Genomic DNA, 21,225 nt, shown 5'->3' on the forward strand with positions numbered 1-21,225 from the left:
AATCCTGGTATTCTTTCCCCTATGCCACTTAACTGCCCTCTTGTCCTACTGCACCACCCCCACCAAAAACTTAGCCTCCTCCCCATTGTTTCTGGCCCTGAGCTTCCTGAAGGTATCGAGTAATTGGGGATCAGGAGCAAATAAACTTTGATTCGGCTTCTTAATCCTCTTCGAAACTGGAGTCTCAAAAGGAAATCCTACAATGCATAAAGCACTCTGTGTTTGAGTCTACATAACATAACAAAACTACATAAAAACTCAAGCTCTGTCTGTATTCTTTGCAGTCACATCGTCCGGGGCAAAATACTAGGAAGATGCCACAGTGGGTAGTGTCAGGAGGACGAATTCAAATCTGGACTCAGACACTTACTAGCTGTGTGACCCTGGGCAAGTCACTTAATCTCTATCTGCCTCGATTTCCTCAGCTGTAACATAAGGATAATAACAGCACCTACCTCCTAGGGATGCTGTGAGGGTCAAATGAGATACTATGCATAAAGCATTTACCACAGTGTCTCACACACAATAGGCACTTAAAACTTATTTCCTTCCTTCCTTCCCATCATAGCGAATTAAGAGCAAAACTCCTAAGTTCTTTGAATTGAAATTTCTCTTTAATTTTCTGCAAACATTTAAATCAAAATTTTTTTTTTAAAAATTCAATCTCATTTTATTTTCAAATAAAGATCTGCCATCTCTCCCTTCTACCTCCAAATTTCCCCAACCCCAATAGAAAAGCAAGAAAAACAAAACTCCCATTACAAAGTTATATAGTCAAGCAAAACAAATTCCCATGTCGGCAGTGTCTAAAACAATATGTTACAACCTCACTTTGAATCCATCATCTGGGGGTGTTCTAGTAGATGTTTAACAACCGACTCTCTTAATGGGTCCTACACTCTCTTAAGTTTAATTTGCATCATTAACATTTTCTCTGTCACTTTCTGTTATTTAATAAATTTTTATCGATATCTTCTGTTTCTTACATCATGACAGTTATCCCAAGTATACTTCCTCCTCCCCCTGCCAGAGAGCCATTCTATAGTATTATATAGTATAGAGAGGGGAAAAAAATCAGCACCGCTGATGAATACATTGAAAAAGTCTGAAAACATGTGCAACGTATAAAACCTGTGCAATTCTCACCTCCTCAAAGAGCTGGGTTGAGGGTGTGTCCTTTCATATCTCTTTAGCTGAGTCTGTTTGATTTTTATAATTTTGTCACATTTACTTTTAGGTTTTTTTTATGTGTGGTCGCTCTTTCAATTTGCATTGTCCTAATTACTGGGTATAATTTTTTCCTCGACTTTCAATACTTCCCTCAGCATCAGCTCATATAGATTGTTCCGTGCTTTTTTTTTCCTTTGAACCTTGCTAATGCAGAAATTTGTTTTCCATTACGATATTTACGATATTTTTTAAAGAGGTTTCATTGTTTTCTTGCTTTGTTAATGAATGTAGGAGGGGGCAAAGAGAGGGAGAGAATTTAGAATGGAATAAAAAGAATTTTAAAGTCTCTGTGCTTTAAAACATAAGTCTCCTGAGGGGATGCCCATCAACTGGGGAATGGCTGAACAAGTTGTGGTATATGAATGCAATGGAATACTATTGTGCTATAAGAAATGATGAGCAAGCGGACTTCAGAAAAACCTGGAAGGACTTACATGAACTAATGCTGGGTGAAGTGAGCAGAACCAGGAGAACATTGTACACAGTAACAGCCACATTGTTCGATGACTAACTTTGATAGACTTACCTCTTCTTAGCAAAGCAAGGACGCTATCCACATCCAGAAAAAGAACTATGGAGTCCGAATGGAGATTGAAGCATGCTATTTGCTTTCCTTTTTTGTTTTGTTTTGTTTTTTGTTTCTTCTTTCTCGTGGTTCCTCGCACTGGTTCTAATTCTTCTTTACAACACGACTAATGTGAAAATATGTCTAATATGAATGTATAAGTTGAGCCTATCCACACTATCTTGGGGTGGGAGGAGGGGAGGGAGAGGGAGAAAATTTGGAACTCAAAATCTTGTGGAATGAGTATTGTGAAAGGGTTATACATAATGATACACATGTGTCCTATGTTGAATTGCTTGACTTCTTAGGGAGGGTGGGTAGGAAGGGAAGAGGGGAGAAAACTCAAAGTTTTAAAAACAGATGTTCAAAAACAAAAAAAAAGTTTTTGCATGCAACTAGAAAATAAGATACACAGGCAATGGGGCGTAGAAATTTATCTTGCCCTACAAGAAAGGAAGGGAAAAGGGGATGGAAGGAGAGTGGGGTGACAGAGGGGAGGGCTGACTGGGGAACATGGCAACCAGAATATATGTCACCTTGGAGTTGGGGGGGAGGGTAGAAATGGGGAGAAAATTTGTAATTCAAACTCTTGTGAAAATCAATGCTGAAAACTAAATATGTTAAATAAATAAATTTAAATTTTAAAAAAAATTTTAAAAAATTTAAATGTATTTGCTACACAAAAAAATCTTATGGAAGTGAAAGTCAAAAGCTAAAAATTAATTAGTTGAAAAAACATACATTTCCTATTCATAGCAGGGAGAGGTATACTCAATAAACTCCAGTGGCTTCCTATTGCCTCTAGGGTCAAATACAAAATTCTCTGTTTGGCATTCAAAACCCTTTATAATCAAGCCCCTTACCTTTCCTGTCTTCTTGCACCTCAGTCCCCAACATGTACTCCTCAATTCAGTGACATTGATCTCCTGTCTGTTCCATGAACAAGACACTCAATCTCTTGACTCCAGGTATTTTTTTACCTGTCTCCCATACCTGGAGTGCCTTCTCTCCTCCTCTCCAACTGCTGATCTCTCTGGCTTCGAGTCCCAGCTAAAATCCCACCTTGTAGAGGAAGCCTTTCCCAATCCCTCTTAATTCTCGTGTCTTCCCCTTATTAATTAATTCCTACTTATCCTGTATACAACTTGCTTTGTGTATATCTATTTCCATGTTGTCTCTCCCATTAGACTGTAAGCAACTTGAGGGCAGGGACTGTCTTTTGCCTTTTTTCTTATATCTCCCATGCTTAGAGTAGTGTCTGGCTCATAGTAGGCAGTTAATAAATGTTTATTGGATGATTGATTGATATGATCTGTTTCTCTTCTAATTTTTTAATAGTGTGATCTTTAATATTAAGGTTACATATCCATTTTAGAATATATTGTGGAATATTTGGAGTATGTGCAAAGTGTTGGTCTAAATGTATTTCTATCAGACTACTTTCCAGAGTTTTTTTTTTACCGGTTTTTTTTTAATCAAATACAGAGTTTTTTCCTGGCTAATTTATGTTGCCTGTTTTCCCAAACACTGGGTTATTGAGTTCTGTTATTTCTGATTCTGCCTTGTCTGTTCCATTGATCTATCTCTCTATTTTTCAACAAATACTAGATGGCTTCGATGACTGCTACTTTTGAATATAGATTGAGGTCTGGAAGTGCTATTTATTCCCTCTTCGCCCCTGCTTGTTTTCATCATTTCCCTTAACATTCTAGATCTCCTGTTTTTCCACATGAATTTTGTTACCATTTTATCAAGTTCTACATGGTATTCTTTTGGTAATTTAATTGGTACAGTGTTAAAAGTGTACATTAATTTGGGTAATATTATCATTTTTATTATGTTGTCGTGGCCTAGCCGTGAGCACTGAATATTCCTCCAGCTATTTAAGTTGGGTTTTTTATTTCTTTAAGGAACATTTTGTAATTGACTCTATACAAGGCTTTTGTGTACTTTGGTGGGCTATTGAACCCTAGATATTTAATGCATTTTGTAGTCATTTGGAATGAGACTACCATGGCGTCAGCAAATAGGGATAGTTAGGGATTATTCTTTTTATTTCTTCTGGTTTTGCTATGTTTTCACCCTACTCAACTGCCACTTAATTGATTTAATTTTATGCTCTCTTTTTAAATCAGATTAGCTAAGGACTTGTCAATTTTATTGGTCTTTTCAAAGAACCAGCTTTAAGCTTTATTTGTATTTCTATGGCTTTGTTTGTTACCAATTTATCTATTTCCCTTTTATTGTTTAAAAAAAATCCTCTCTTTTGTTCTTATTTTAGTTTTTTTTATTTGTCAGCTTTCTAATTTTTAATGCATATTCAGCTCATTAATCCTCTCTTTTTCTATTTTGTTACTTTATAAGGAGAAGATTTTTTTCCCCTGATAATTGCCTTAGCTACATCCCAGAACTTTGGTATATTTTTCATCATTATCATATTCTTTTACATAATTACTAATTGTTTCTATGATTTGTTCTTTGACTCACTCATTATTTAGGATTTCATTGTTAAATCACCATTTAGGTCCGCAACTTTTGTTTGTAGCCCCCGAACCAATTGCTTCTATTGTGTTATGGGGTGTAAAGGACATGTATTTTTGCCTTTTTATTTTATTTACAATTCTCTGTGCCCTGGTACATGGTCATTCTTTGTTAAAGTTTTGTGTGATACTGAGAATATTGTATATTTTTTTGCTGTCCCATTTAGAAGATGTCTTAAGTCTTTTGACTCTGGTTTCTCTAGGAATTTGTTCCATTCCATATTTTCCTTTTTGTTTATCTTTCTGTTAGATTTATCCCGAACTGAGAGAGGGATTGAAGTTACTATTATTACTGTCTATGTTTTCTTGTAGCTCAATGTTTCTTTTATGAATTTGGATGCTAAGCCATTTGGAGCATCTAAATTTATGACTGATATTGGTTTGTTGTTTGTGATTCCTTTAAGCATAATATAATTTCCTTGTTTATCTATTTTTGTTTTTGGAATGTTTATTGTTGTTTTTTTGGTGTGGTAGCATGATGACAGCTTCTGCTTTTTTACATTCATTTGATGTATAGTAAAAAAATTTTCCAGCCCCTCAGTTGTATTTTGTGTATGTCTTTGTTTTTTAAATGTGCTTCTTGTCAGCAGCAAACTGTAGTTTTTTTTATCCAATCTTTCATTCTTTTTCATTTTATTGGATTGTTTAATCCATTCACATTTAAAGTTATGAGAATTAGGTTTATATTTTCCTCTATCTATCTCTAATATTTTTTTAAGTTATGATTTCCCTCTCTTTTGCTGTAAACACAATACCATATTTCTTCAGGTACTTTACTTTAATCTTTTTTAAGGTGACCCTATTCCCACTAGCTCTCTTTCCCTCAATCCTGACCCTCTCCTCTTGTTTGTTACACTTTTCCTTTGAGATTTTGTTTATTAGTTCTGTTTTATCTGCTGCTCTTATCTGGTTATATGATTCTGCTCCCTGCTTTTTTCCTCTCAATTAGTCAAATAGATTCTCTCTTCCTCTCCTCCCCTTCAATTACTCCTGTTCATTATTAGCTTTTTTAATACCATTTTTTCTTTCCAAAAAGGATTTTTCTTACTCTCTTCATCACTCAGCCTCTTTTTCTGTCTACTCTAGACTGTCATTCTCTGATTCATTACCCCTACAATTTTCTGGTTTCTCTCTCTGTATTCCTCATGCAATCAACATTTTCATTCTAGGATCTCCCCTCCAGGCCATTTCTGCCATTGCATTGTAGAGTTCGCCCCATGGATTTTCCTTTTTCATTGTGCCTCATTCCCAGAACAATGCCAATTATTGTAGGTGTCAGAGATGAAGCTGCTCACTGGTTGGGTAGGGCCCCTGCTCCACCACAACCGGAGTTGTACAGTCCACCATTGATTTATACCCTTCCCTGATTACTGCCCCACCATGTGTTTCAGTATGTTTTGCTGCATAGTAATCATATTTTAAAATATTTTGGTTTTTGCTTCTCTTCTAGGTTGTCCTTCACTTCTGTGTATTTATATTCCCAATCTATTGTTCTCTGTCTTAAGTTTCTTTGGTGAAGCTTGCCACTGTAGATTCCAGTCTTTCTATACTACTCATTGCTTTTGCTGTGCAGGCCATACACTCTGCTCTTATAATTCTCATTTCTCTTTTGAAGCACTCAGAAACAGCATATCATGGTTCTATGTTGTCAGATTCCACAGAGTCCTCTATCTCATCAAGCACTGGATCATTTTGCTTTGTGGTACAGTATTTATTCAAAGTTGCCTGCACTTGTTTATTAGATCTAGAGGCAATATTTCCTTCTGTTGTTAATGTTTTTCCTGTTGATTTATCTGCATATGTTCAAAGTCATTGAGTTTTCTTCTTCCTGAGCTCTTTAGTTATTTCAGTGTCCTCACTTCCCCCACCCCCAATTTTCCATTTTTTATTTTCTGACTCTGTTCTCTCTGATAGTGGTTTCCTTTGGGCCTGGATCTCAAAGTGTCTCAGTCTCCTCCCACACTGGACAATTTATAGTTCTTCAACCTAGGTCTCTGCCCCAAGTGACATTTAGGAGCTCATAACTGGCCCCAGCTGGATACTGTGCTCTTTCCCTAAGGCTTAGTGGCCTCTCCATCCACCTCCTCCCCAACCCCTCCTCCCCCACCACATGCGCGCGCACACACACACACACACAGAGTGTCCCATCTCTCTCCCTTTCTTCCTTGGTTCTCTGGTCCAGCACTTGAAATTCAGAGGGCTACCATGTTGCTGTTGTCTGCTCTGGCACCAGAAGTTCAGAACTTTGCAGCACTGGTTCTTTGGGATTGTGACCCCAAGCAGGCTTGTGGACCTAAACAATTGCAGCCTCCTGTGCTGGTTGGGTTTTGTTGCCCAACCAAACTTTCATAGCTTGGAGCCAGAGTCTCCACACCACTGGAAAGAAGTAGAAGGGACCAGGGTGTAGGGTTGGGTTTTGTTGTAAGCCCCAATCCATGTATTGGGTCCTTGGGACTGCTAGGGCAGCTTTGATGCTGGTAATATGAAATGTGGAGGAGGGCTGCTGAGTGAGCTTAGGGTCAGTGAGTGTCAGCTCATGGGGTTTAGGTGGTGTTTTTAAAATAATCTTTTGGATTTTGGGTGTCCTGGATCATTGAGACAGCTCGAATTGCTTTATCTTTGGTGAACAATTTCTGTTTTGGACAGGTTTGAGAGGTCATAGGTATCAGATGAAATGTCTAGTTTTCCATTTTGTTGCTCATGTGACCCAGAAGTTCTAACACTTTTTAAAATCTAGACAACAAACAAAGACAATAAATTAAGTCCTGACTTGAAATAGTTGCCACTTCCCAAGGGGTAAATGCTCCCACTGAAAATCAGAACCAGCTGAGGCACACCCAGCATTTTTTCTCTAGCAAGAGGTTGGCAGCATGTTTCATTTTGAGGTCCTCTGGAATTGTAACGTAGGCAATTATGTTGATTAGAGGCCCCAAGTCTTTCAAAGTTGTTTGTTGTGTACAATATCGTTGCTTTGGTATAAGCTTTGGGAAAGTGGCTTGAGTACTATTCATGAAGTCAAGTAGACGGTGGTTCAAGGCCCGCTTCTGGCACATGCTGGATGTATGACCCAGGCCAGTCACTTAACCTCGTAGTACTCCAGACAATTCTCTAAAATTACATATTTCAGAGAAGTTCTTGCAACAATAGAGACAGTTGCCACACCAGGATTTTGCCTTACTTAATGAAATTACAGTTATGGACCAAAAAAAGGAAAGGAAAAAAAAAGTCCGATTACTGTAGTGAATGTAACATTCCAGAAGAATATAAGGACAGGGACTGTTTTCATTTTGAATTTGAATATTCATCACCAATTACAGTGCCTAGCCAAAGCAGGCACTGAAGAAAGGCTTATTTAATTGAACAGTGCAGTATGGAAGAAGTGTAAGCTGACTCAGCAGTAGGACGTAGTTGCCAGGCAGCTGTGATCCTGTATTACATTAAGAGACGTGACTTATAGGAAGAGGAAAGTGAGTCCCACTACACTCTGCCCTGCTCAGACTTAACCTGGAGTATCATGCTCAGCTCTGGGCTGTGCTGTGCTAAGTTCTTTTTCAAATATTATCACGCTTGATCCTCATACCAACCCTTCAAGATAGGTGTTATTTTTATCTCCATTTTAAAGTTGAGGAAACTGAGGCAAACAGAGGTTAAGTGACTTGCCCAGGGTCACACAGCTAGTAAGTATCTGAGGCTGGATTTGAACTCAGGTCTTCTAGTTTAACCTGAAAAAGAGAGGTGGGTGGGAGAAAGAGGCATGATAACTGTCTCCAAGTATGAGACTCATCCTCCTTGGCTTGAGGAACAATAAGTTTCACAGAGACTAATTTAGGCCTGATGTCAGGAAGGACGTCCTAACAATTCAAGCTGTTAAAAGTGGAATGAGCTGCCTCAAGAGGTGGTGGGATCCCTCTCATTGGGGGTCTTCAAGCAGAGCCTGGTGACCCCGGTATGTTATAGGGAGAATCCCTTTGGTTTATGGGTCATACTATATGACTGCAGGGATCTTCCCAACCCTCAAATTCAATGATTCTATAAATCAGTGGAGAGGAAATTGTTACTAATTCCAAAGAACAAATAGCTGCCCCACTGGCCTGTCACAGTGCCTGGAATTTTTAAAATGTTCTTTTGGCTCCAGCATGATCAACCCCAAGACTCCTTTCCTTCAAAGTGACCCTCATCTTCCCAAGGGACAAACACTGTTATTTATTATTCATGTTTTTTTTGGCATTAAGTTATCATTTATTTGGCCCCGTGACGGGAAGCTTCAAGCAGGGCCTTGCTGGGGAGAATTGACTACGTGAGGAGTAATTTGGGCTGAAAGACAAGAGAGCCTGCGTAAGGGAGCAGAGTCGAGCTATGGGCATAGGGGGAAGGCGGATTTGGAGAGGTGGGAGGAAAGAAGACAAAGAGGAGAGGCTGAAGACCATTTCAACAGACTCTGCTAGTTATCCCACACCAAGCCTCATTCAAAGTCTATGTCAGGCATCATCTCGCCTCAGAAGCTGCTCCACAAATCCCTCTTAGCTGAAAGGGCTCTTGTCTCGTTCTCCTCCCCCACTACCTCCCCGGCTCTTGTATTATAATTAGACATGTGCCTATGTGATGCTCCAACTAGAGGAGGAGTCCCTGGAGAGATTTTATCTCTTATCACTGTTTCCACTATCACAGTCCTCCTACCTGCCCACAGCCCCAAGCACTCAGTGAGTTTTGGAATTTTTGTTGAGTCAATGGGGAATACTTTTTTTTAAAAAGTTAAACCTACAGTGTGCCTAGCCTTGTGTTCTGTCTCATTTTTGGAGAGAATGGAGGAAGATCAGATTTAGGTCTTGCCCTTGGGGATCTCATATTCGTCGGGTGGAAGACTCATTCAGAGAGGACAAAGAACAGAACTGAACACAATACAAACAATTGTTGGATTGTCAGGATAGGACAATAAGGGTCCAAAGATGATGGAGGAATGGTGGATTGACTGGGAATCAGCAGCTTGAGTCTGGATTAGAGGAGGGGAATCTGAGAGGCAGAATGATATAATAGAAAAAACTCTGATTGTGGAGTCGGAGGACCTGAACTCAAATCCCACCTCTGACAGTTACTATCTGTGTCACCTTGGACAAATCATTTAAGGTCTTTGGTTTTTGTTTTTTATTTGTGGAGGGGGGAAGGCAGGGCAATTGGGGTTAAGTGACTTGCCCAAGGTCACACAGCTAGTAAGTGCGTCAAGTGTCTGAGGTCGAATTTGAACTCCAGTCTTCCCGACTCCAGGGCCAGTGCTCTATTTATTCACTGCGCCACCCAGCTGCCCCAGGTCTTTGGTGTTTAATTTCCTCATCTGTAAAATGAGGGGCTTGGCCTACTCCCCTTACTACTAACTCTCTATGTCACCTTGGGCAAGTTCTCTTTCCTTTCTGGGCCTCAACCTACTCACTTGCAAAATGGCAGCAGGAAGGGTTGGGAGAAACTTAAGAATCGTCTTTGAAGTTCATCGTTTTTCTCTGCCTGGCCCGGCCTCACCTTACCTGGGACTCTCCTGATTCCTCTGGCCAGGGTGAAAAAGGAGCTGAGAGAGAGGAGCAGCACCCCCTTCCACTCCACACCACCGTCACCATCCTACATACACACACTCCAACTGAACTCAGTGGGCTGCCTAGTCACAGAAGGCTTGTTCAGCATCTTCTCATCCTAGGGGATCAGTCTGGTAAGTGAAGGTGCCTCCAATTGGGGCAATCCCACTCCCCAACAAAGCCATCTGTCTGGGAATACCGAAACTAGCAGGGTTCGGTAGATAGAGGCGACCTGTAGGCAGGCCTCTCTTACATAAACTGAACTGTAGAAGTTCATATTTATCTTTATTCTATTTCATTTTATTAGATTTGACCTGGCCTAGTCTGTTGAGTCTTTTCTGAATCAGTCCTATGCTAAACAAAACACGGCCAAGTCTTCAGTTCCAACCCTACCCTCAAAGCCATACCCTTATCTTTCTTTGGAAGGAAGAGGCTTAGGGCCCAATAGAAAAGAAAAGAAAAAAGAATCCCACTACATTTCTTTCACATCGCCTCTAAGGTTTACAAAGTAATTTTCTGCCTGGTCAGAGTATGTGGCCTCTAGACAAGCCCAGGCCTGCTCGCAATTCCTCGTTGAATAATAGGATTGGGGCAAAGATTTAGGGAGGGGCTGGGGGAAGGCAGGCTCTGGACCCCTATTACAGCCTCCTTGGTATTCAAAGTCCCAGATTCTGGGAAAATGGGGCTTTCAAAATCTAGTCTTGGGACATATCCCGTGAAACCTGGTAGCTGGTGAGACAGGCCAAGGGGCTCAGTTTGAGAAAGCCAGGGTAACCTAGCGGACTGGCCAGCAGGAAGTCCGGGCGCTCTACCCAGTTCTGCCGTCGGTTTCCTTTATTAGATATTGCAAATCACTCGGCCTTTGTGGGCCTCATTTCCCCATCCTAATCCAGCAAAAGGAGGAAAACTGTGACGTTCTCTGCTTGCCATGGACTGTCTTTGAGCTTCTGGGGCAGGGGATAGCTAGGGGCCCAGGGACTCTGCTCAGAGAGCACTTTTGCTAGTACTGTTTACCTGACTCCAGGAGAGGGGGGATTGCTGCCAGGTTTCCTTGGACATTTCCTGAAAATGAATTTTGAAAGTCCCCATTTCCTGAGACTTTGTACCAAAGGAGCCGTCCCAGAGGTGCAGACCCTCCCTTCCCCAGCCCCTACTAACCCCTTGGCTCAGGCCTGGGCTGTCTAGGGGTACGGAATCTTACCCGGCAAATTCTAATTACCCAGAGCCCTGAGTCACAGGGGACAGCTCTCCATCCATCTGCATAATTCTAGATTTTGGCTCTTTTCCCCCAGAACTCTCTCCCAACTCTTTCAAAGTTTCTATTCTCCAGGCCAAAGTAGGTGAGAAGGGACACTACCTTTTCAGAAGCAGTGTTGAGGAATTTTCTAGAAGAGGGGAAATTATTATAGAGCCAGGAATCCTGGGTTTGAGTACCAGATCTGGTACAAGTGGCTTTGGATCTTGGTTCCCTCATCCATAAAACGGTAACAGGACCAACTGAGGCCCTGTCCCTGATATCAGTAGATTCAGTTCAAATCAACAAGCACTAATTAAGTCTGGGGTTTGTGCAAGTAAGTAATGGGAGACAAGGGAAACGTGAAAGAATCCTTGGTCCTCAATTATTAAATTATTTGAAGGGACCAGGAGCCACTAATAGGGAGAATCAGGAGACTTTAGGTAGGAAGTGACAGCTGAGCTAAGCCACCAAGGATTCTAGGAGGCAGAGGTAGAAGGGCAGCTCGCAATCTGTTAAGGAGCTAGGATATGGACACACCTACCTCCAGGGTCACAATCAAGGGACAGACACAGAGATGAAGGATGTCCACCGTCCGGGTAATCAGCAATTCTGAGATTCCTGGGTTCTTTGAAGGAAATCTTTAGGGAAGGAATAACACCTGAGTTGGCTATTGAAGGATGGGCAGAGAGTTCAACAGGCAGAGAATTAGGATGTTCCAGATATGGAGAACAGTTCAAGCCAAGGCCCAGAGAAAGGAAGGAGAAAGGCATGTTCACCAGACCATCATGAGTGTGGAAGTATATAGCAAACACAGAGGGGTAGGAGGAGAAACTAAGGCTGGAAAGGTAAGGTGACATCGGGTTGTGAGGGCCCTTAAATATATGGCTGAGGAGTCTGGACTTTATTCAATCAAAATTTAGCTAACTTTTTTTAAAGCACTTACATTGGGAACACCATGCTCCCCTCCTGCCCGTTCCCCAGAGGTTTCTTGGATGGTGTGTGACATGATAGAATTGTGAATTAAGAAAATATCTGGCATCCTGTGAAAATGGATTAAAGGGAGAGAGGCTGGAGGCAGCAAAATCATTCAGGAATCTGTGACATTGGGCAAATCACTTACCTTGGTTGAAACTCAGTTTCCTCACCTGTAAAATGGGAGAGTAGGATTAGATAATCTCTAAGAACCACTTTGGCTCTAACATGTTGCCTTTTGCCAAGGTGTGAAATGCAGGGCCAGCAGGCCACATGAGATTTAGAGTGCCGCTGAAACCAGATTAAAATGTAATTGGGAAACGTTTAACAAAATAAATTAAAATACAATATAATGAAAATAATATTTGGCTTTCTTTTTTTAATACATTTTAAGTTTTGAACTGTCTCCTTCCCTCCCTCCCCCCCGTACTATTTCATGCACACGCATGCACACACACACAAGCACATACCCATATATATTACGCATACATATACACACGAACCTATACACACAGGCATATACAAGCATATGTATGAACTTATGTAAAACCATATGCTTACTTCTATTTCTCAGTTCTTTCTCTGGAGTAGATAGCACGTTTCTTCATGGGTCCCTTGTAGTCGATTTGAGTATTTATAATACTCAGAATAGCCTAATTGTTCACAGTTATTTTTCAAACAGTATTGCTGTTAGAATGTTCTCTTGGTTCTGCTCATTCACTCGTCATTATGTCACACAAGTCTTCACATGTTTTTCTAAAACCAAGCTCATCATTTCTTCTACAACAATAATATTCCATCACAAGCACATACCACAATTCGTTCAGCCATTCCCCAATTGATGGGCACCCCCACACTTTCTAGTTCTTTACCACCACAAAGAGGCCCGCTATAAACATTTGAGAACTTACAGGTTTTTTTTTCCCTTTTTCCCTGATCACTTTGGGAAACAGGCCTAGTCATGGTATTACTTACTGGGTCAAAGGGTATACACCGTTTTATTACTTTGGGGGCATAATTCCAAAATGGTTGGATAAGTTCACAGTTCCACCAATAGTGTGCTAGTGTCCCAATTTTTCCACATCTCCTCCAACGTTTGTCATTTTCTTCTCATATTTAGCTTTCTAAGTTAATATGTAGCCCACAGGAATCCAGTTCTATTTAAGATTGACACCACTATTCTAAGATATCTTCCATCTCTGATATGAAATAATCAAGACCACGTTATGTGGTAAGAGTCTGAGAACTTCCTGTTTGGGATTTATAGTATAAGAAGCCCACAGGTAGAGTAGGGGGCCTTTGACAAGTTTGAGGTGGAAAACCCTGATGCGTGCTGGCAGCGCACCCCACCCTTACACCCCCACCCCCACCCCATGCCTCAGAAGCGTGGACTCTGGAAAACACAAATGTTGAAACTGTAAATTACAGGTTTCCTGTCCTTGCCATGGGAAGCCAAATAAAGGGAAGTTCTTTGCAGGATGGAGAAGTAGGTGTTGGCTTCATGGACGAGGCGGGAGTTCTCCCCACACGACCTGAGACGTGGAAACAATTACTGTGTAGCTATCGAGCACCTACCATTTACCAGAAACTGTGGTACATGTTGGGAGATATAAAGGCAAGAAAAGAAATTGTCCCCATCCCTCAGAGAGCTTATATTCTAAGGGGGAAACCTGGAAAATCAGAAATGGCATCCCTGATGGTGTAGAAAACAAGCCCTTTTGTGTTTGTGATGGTTAAACAGATCAGACCTATAAGGAAGCCGTGATAAGAAGAGTTGTAACAGTTTTGAGGATCAAAGAGGAGGTCTTTGGGACCAAACTAAAGGACTAGGAGGGAGAAGGACTACCCCGCTGTGCGAAGAACCTGGACAGACACGAGGGAATATTAACGTCTAGAAAGGAGGAATATTTGGGTTGGACTGGCTAAGAATTAATCAAACCAAAAGCCACAGAATCACAGACTCCATCCCAGGCTCTGATACTGCCATCTCTCTCTCTTTTTTTAAATAGTTCATCTGGAGAGGCCCTGGGGTGTGGGTTATGTAAATAAAGCTGGAGTATTTTTGTTCCTTCATCCTGTTATCTTACCAGCTGTGACTTGGGACAAGGGAGCAAGGCTTGGCATTCGGGAAGGGAAAGGGATGATAATCAGGAATGTCAGGGTTTCCTGAATATTGGGCCAGGATTGTCTGGGCCTCGAAGAAAGATCCAAAATAACATCCCGTGACGGGGAGATCAGGCAACTATATTTCATACGACTTGTAATCAAGGGCCTCTCCCCTCAGACGCATAGGGACTCTCTAAGGGCAGGTATACGAATCCCCTTTCCCTCAAACAGGTCCGTAAGCCCTGGAACCGACCTAAATCAAGCCAGGTTGGATGGGGGCCAATGACCCCGAAGGAAATATCACCCCAGGTCCTTATCAGCTGAATATCCTGAATCAGAAACAGATTGTCCGCATTTTCTCCTGGAATGTAAACGTGAGCTCTGTGTCTGCATTTTAAGAAGGACCTTGACAAATTAGAGTACATCCAGAGGAGGGTATCGAGGATAGTGGGGAAAGTAGAGCCACTGTGACAAATGAAGTATATTTTTAAGTGCATTGTGCTAAGAGTTGGGGATACAACAAATACAAACAAAAAGAAAGTTAGTCCCTATACTCAAGGAAGCTTATAGTATAATGGGAAAGACAATATATAAAAGAAAGCTGAGGGGAGTGGGAGGAAAAAGGTAAAGGAGGGGGCCAATGGTGAAGGGTAGAGTCAGAAGCAGAAGAGGGGAATGAGGCCTGGCCAGCTTGGGCCCATCCCCAAAATAGATGACCCTCTCATTAAAAGGAGAAGTGAAGACGATGTTCCACTCTGTGGCTTGGTTGGGCTTCAGAGACATTTACCAGCTGTGTGACCTTGGGCATATGATCAAATAATTTAGAGCCGGGAAGGACTTTAGAGACCATCTAGCACAACCCCTCCAATTTTACAAATGAGGCGGCTGAAGCCCAGGGAAAAGTGATTTGCCCAAGGTCACGCGGTTAAGTAAGAACACAGAGCGGCAAATTTCACTAGACTCTGTACCCAGGGGATTTCTATTTAGTTACTTAGCTATTTCAGAGCAAACATTTGCTATGAAGGACATTTTTTACTTCATCAAGCAAATTAAGAAAACGAAAATTTAACTGAGCTTAATTTTTAAAATTAATGACATTTTCCTTTATGAGCTTTAAAATGAGGCGAAACAGCACAAATTTCTGTAAGTAAATAATAGCTGATAATCTAACTCTAGTCCTCTGACCCCAAATCCAGTGCTTTTGTCACCGTACATCTACAACGGCTGCCTCAACTCACTCTGCTCCTTGAAACTCAGTTTCCTTATCTGTAAAGTGGAGATAGTAAGAACTCTAGTATCTACCTCACCAAGTTGTCATGAGGAAAGCTCTTTTTAAACCTTAAACCCTAATAGAAATATGAGTTATTGTTATTAATATTATTCTGGGTTGGTTCCTGAAAGCACTTCCTCTATTTGTTGTCACCAAAAAAGTGTTGTTCTAAGACGTAAGGACTATTAAAAGCTCAAGAGGCCCAGGGAATGGCTCCAACAGGTCATTAGTCTTTGTTGGCTGTTGTCCTGGCAGGAGGTAAGGGGTGGGATAAGGCTTCCTTCTACTCAAGAGGGACCTCTATCCAAACACAACACTCTCCCATTGCCAGAGGGCACTGATTGCTACTGTGACAGATGTTGTCCAGTTGGTCCCTCCACCAGGGGCTAGGTTGGAGCTAGGCCAGTGGTAGATGCCATGGAGAAGCCAGGAGGAGGAAAGGAGGCTTTTAGCACGTCAATGGGCAAGTCTCTTTGCAAGGTAAAGAGACAAGGCATTTCTGAGTAGTGTGAAGAGAGAGCTGGTCAGGGAGCTCTATGGCCAATAGTTAGTGCCTGTTCTACAGATATTTCCAAGTCCCTGCCTGGTCTAAGTCAGAGGTAATATATACATGTATGTGTGTGTGTGTATACATATATATATATATATATACATATATATAATATAAATTTATGTAAATAGATATCCACACACATATATACACATATAATATAAATTTATATAAATAAATATATAATATAATAAAAATTATCTTCCTTTCACCCTTTGGACCTCCTTAACCTACCTTCTTTAACTAGCTTCCCTAACCAGGGAGTGTTGATTGGTGTCACAGAAAAATTCCTGGATTTGGAGCCAACAGATCTGAATTTGAATCCTGGATCTGCTATATAATAGTTGTATGACTTTGAGGGAGTCATTCAATTCCTCCGAACCTCAGTTTCCTCATCTTTAAAATGGGAAGGTTGGGCCTAGGATATTTCAGGTTCCTTCCATTTCTATAATCCTATGGTCATTCGAACGTTAGAGACCAAAGTATTCACGCTTCTGGGGGAAGGGCTGTCTTCTCCTCGGTAAGTGTCTCCTGGGGCCTCCATTCTGTAGAGGGGCTGAGGCCAGCCAGCCTTCGTTCCCCTTCTATCTATGTTCTTGATTTCCTTACTTCAAAACCATGCCCCTGCCTAGGTACCTTCATCCCCACACTACTCCCCATCTACTCTTTTTTAGTTAGCTCCTTTTTGTGTGTTGTCTTGCCCCTCTAGGATGTAAGCTTCTTGAGGGGAGGGACTGTCTTTCTTTTTGTTTGTAGTTTTAAAAAATATATGCATATGTGTGTGTATGTGTCTATATGTATGTGTGCATATACGTGTGTGTGTACATATATGTATGTGTCTATATGTATGTGTGTATATAAATAAATGTATGTATATATTGTTAAACCTGAAAGTTGGTTAAAGGAAACAACAGGCTAGGTGATAGAAAAATTCATATTACTTATATTTCTTCATTCATTCCCTTTAAACTTAGCAGATACAGGCATGCATGGGGGCCAGACTAAGTCTGACTCCCCGAACAAAGAAATGAGAAAGCTTAAATACATTTTTTTAGTCCCAACACAGCAGCCTGCATTACATCACTTTTATGACCCCCATGTATGTTAATTATGATACAAGACAAGGATTTTCCTTAATAGAATAGGTTGCAAATACAACAATTCAGATAGTTGACAAAGTGTCAATTGAAATGACAATCCAGGATCTCTGTATTTAATTTGCCATTAACATTCCATAACATAGTATATACCCATAAAATATTAAGCTAAGGAAAAGTCACATAATTCAAGATAATGTCTGAGGTCAAGGTATTCACCCTTAATGGCCACAGACAGAGAAAGGAATGCTCTATCTGAGTGTGTTGACATAAGAAGAGGCATCTCTGAGCTTACTCAGAGAACAAAGAGACTGTTAGGATCAGGCTTTTCTTCTGGTTAATTCGTTCAGGCTCTGAGTCTTATTGAAATTACAAAAATGATATAAAATGGTATAAAATGTTCCACAATATGTATGTGTATATACTATATAAATATATATATATATATATATATATATATATATATATATATATATATATAAACAAACACACACACTTTTTTATCAGCAAAAATCTGCCTTCTCTCCCTTCCACCCAACACCACTTCCCTCATTGAGAATATGGGAGGAGGACCTCTTATTAAAAACATGTTTGGTCAAGCAAAATAAATTTCTGCATTAGTCATGTCCAAAAAATATTTCTCATTTTGAGTCCTTCACCTCTGTATCAGGAAGTGGGCAGCATGTTTCATCATTAATCCTCTGTATTCATGGCTGGAGATTGCACTGATTAGAGTTCCTAATGCTTTCAAAGTTGTTTGTCTTTATCATATTGCTGTCTTTGTATAAAGTGTTCTCCTAGAATTGATGAACTCTGATTACAGATTGAAGCATGTTTTTTTTCACTTTCTTTATTCTTACTGCTTTTTCCCCACATGAGTAATATGGAATATGTTTTGCATGACTTCAGATGTATAATAGGTATCATATTGTTTGTCTTCTCAGTGGGTGGGGAGGGGCTGGAAAGGAGAGAATTTGGAACTCAAAATTTTTTTAAATAAATGTTAAAAATTAATTAATTAAAAATTAAATTGTTCTCCCAGTTCTGTTCATTTAACTCGCCTTCAATTCGTATAAATCTTCCTAGGTTTCTCTGAAACCATTCCCTTCATCATTTCTAACATCACAGTAGTATTCCATAACATTTAAATACCATAACTTGTTTCCTCAATTTATGACACCCTCTCAGATTCCCATACTTTGCTACCTCAAAAAAGAGTTATAAATATTCCATATATTCTTAGGGTTTGTTTTGCTTAGGACTAGTTCTTCCCTTAATCTACTTTCCCTATAATTTCCCCCTTTCTCTTCCCCCCTTTCCTTCCTATTTCTCTATTGAATAAAATTTATTTTTTATATCTAACTTTGTGTGTGTTTTTTTCTCTCCTTTGACCAGTTCAGATGAGTGTGAGATTCAAGCGTCAGTCACTCCTCCCCCAACCCTCATCCTTGTCAAACTAGACATCTTCTTGTATACCTCGATTATGTGAGATAATTTTCCCAAACCTTCCTTTTCCTCTCCCTCAAGCGGATTCTTCTTCCCTTCCTTTTCCACTCTTCTTTTAAGATCAAGACTTCCAGGCCTTCCGTTTAACTAGTCTCCCTCTATGACCTCTGGTAACGATATTGTTCAAAGATATATAATTTCCCATATCTGAATTAAGCCATTTGTTCTTATTTAGCCCTTCCTCATTGTTCATTCATGTTTATTTACTTTTTGTTTCTCCTAATTCCTGTGTTTGAGCATCAAAGTTTCTACACAGCCCTGGCCTTTTTATCAGCAATGCTTAGAAATCTTCTATTTAATGAAATAGAGAAAGGTCCATCTTCCCCCTGTAGAATTATGTTCAATTTTACTACATCTTCTTCTTCCTTTTTTTTTTTTGGTATGGGTGATGTCTTTCAATTTGTGCTTAAATTGGCTTTAAGTGAGGCAGAGATGCATGAAGTCATCAGCCTCACTCTCTCCTCCAGAGTCATCACAGTCCAGTGGCAGGACAGAATCAAGATGACTGGGGATGGCTCAAGATGCAGTGGATGACCAAATCAAGCTCTAAGCATTCCCCAGTGCCTGCTTCAGCTGCCTTCATGGCTGTTGGAATAGATTGTTGTCATCTGTCCATTCCACCAGCGGAAGTCTTCACATGCTTGGAGCAGACACCACCCCCCCCCCAACTCACCAACAGATCTGAGACCGCTTGGTTACCCTCAACCTGGTTTAAGCTCATCTGCTAAAATGGTTTACCGAGGTGTGGCCGCTGTACTTGCTACAGCTTCTTAGAGCCATAGGTAAGAGTTAGGTGGAATAGGTGAACAGCAAAGGTGGAAAGCAGCTCTGGAAAGGGCTTAGCAGCCTTCATACCAGAGGTACTAGTCTTCCCTGAACACACCCTACACTCCTGCTGCATCTAAGCCTATACTGGTTGCCTCCTGGAATACCATATTCCAAGCTCTCTGCTCCTTTATAGTGGTGGCTGCTAAATCATCCCTACTTTCATTATTTTTCTTTGACCTGGAAGTTCTAGATTTTTGCCATAATGTTCCTGGGAACTTTCATTTTGGACTTTCAGGAGGTGAATGGTAGATTCCTTCTGTAGCAAGGGGTTTCCCACCCATATGTAGCATGGGACTGTCATTGTGTGGCTCAAAGGAAGACAGAATAGACATCTTTAACCCCTCTCCACCCCCCTTCTCCAAGGAAGACTTTAATTCCTGCCAGGAGGGGAAGCAGGAGGTTGGGGCCAGAGGCTACTCTGCCCTCCTCAGAGAGAGGGAGTACCAGACTAGAATTAAATCCATCTGGTTTTCAGGTTCACACTAGCTTCTGATTGCTGTTCATTATTGGGGAGAAGCAGGATGTTAGGTTTTATATTGAAGGCTTTACACCCTTCCTACCAAATACCAGCTCCACAATGAACATACATAGCACTTATCAAAGAAGCCCATTTATCCAATTTGGTAGCAAAAATAGAAATCAGAGAAAGTATACATAGGAGAATATATACCAAACAATACAGAGTGAAGGAGTTCTTTCATTGGGAGCAAGGTAACTCAGTGAGAGAGAGAGAAAGAGAGAGAGAGTTCTAGATCTCACCCAAAAGGAAACTCCCCAAAGTCTCTAGTGCAGTAAGCTAGGCATAAGGACATGAAGGAGACTGCTAGCTCCTCTTGTGTTTTCTCAGAGTCTTTTCCTTTAGCAACCTAAAGTGAGGTTGGCTTCTTACATTTTTTCAATGAAAGGTTGAAGGCAGAAGCACCTGCAGTGACCCAAAAAAGACTGCAGAGATTTGAGTTCCCCTGCTATCACCAACTCTGCCCCACCTCTGACACATGTATGGAGGCATTGATCTCCACCAATGAGGAGAGAGTCCCACATCAATGGGCTTTGGGACTGTGGTTACACTTCTAGAAATGTGAATGCACAAATACAGAGACATCTCTATTTCAAATGTTCATATGGACTACTTGCGTCTGACTTGTGGTAGAGCCTTCCAAGCTTGTACTGGTCGGACACACTATACTTCTCCCCCAACATAGTGATATCATTTTGGTCCTCTTTGAGCACAAGGGATAACAATCAACTGACACTTCTATTTCTACATTGCCCTCTGGTACAAATTAATCTGGGCAGTTTTCTTTAAGATTTCTTGATATATGATAACTAAGTTCTTGTTTTGGTCATGATATTTGGGTAGTCCAATGAATCTTAAATCTTTCTCTTCCATCTGTTTTCTAGGTCGATTGTTTTTGCTGTGAGTTTACATTTTTTCTATTTTTTTCAATCTTTTGACTTTGTTTTAGCTTTCTTTTTATCTCATGTAATTATTGACTTCTATTCTCTTCTAATTTTTGTGGAGTTTATTGCTTAGGCAAGGTTTTGTATTTCTTGTGCTAGGCTATTAATTTCCTTTCCAATTCTTTCTTCTGTGGCTCTCATTTCTTTTCCATTTTTTAACCTCTAGGTCTCATTTCATTGATTAAAAAACACTTTTACTCTTCAATTCTTCCAGGAATTGTGGTTCAATTTATACCCAAGTTGTGTTTTGTTTTGAGGCTTTGTTTGTACATGTTTTGGAGTCATTCTCTTTGTCTAGATTT

The 21,225-nt window shown here is 40.5% G+C and overlaps 1 protein-coding gene across 1 annotated transcript in view; it reads left to right on the forward strand.

Annotated features, from left to right (window-relative positions):
- EXOC3L4 (exocyst complex component 3 like 4) overlaps window positions 1-10,157 on the forward strand; it is a 103,657-nt gene extending 93,500 nt beyond the window's left edge. The window contains exon 13 of the mRNA XM_036749770.1: window positions 9,880-10,157. Within this exon, the coding sequence (XP_036605665.1) occupies window positions 9,880-10,018 (139 nt within the window). The 3' untranslated portion in view covers window positions 10,019-10,157. The remainder of the gene's footprint in view (window positions 1-9,879) is intronic.
- Window positions 10,158-21,225: the final 11,068 nt, after the last annotated feature.

The sequence above is a fragment of the Trichosurus vulpecula genome, chromosome 3, assembly GCF_011100635.1.
Source record: "Trichosurus vulpecula isolate mTriVul1 chromosome 3, mTriVul1.pri, whole genome shotgun sequence".
In the NCBI taxonomy this organism is placed as follows: Eukaryota; Metazoa; Chordata; class Mammalia; order Diprotodontia; family Phalangeridae; genus Trichosurus; species Trichosurus vulpecula.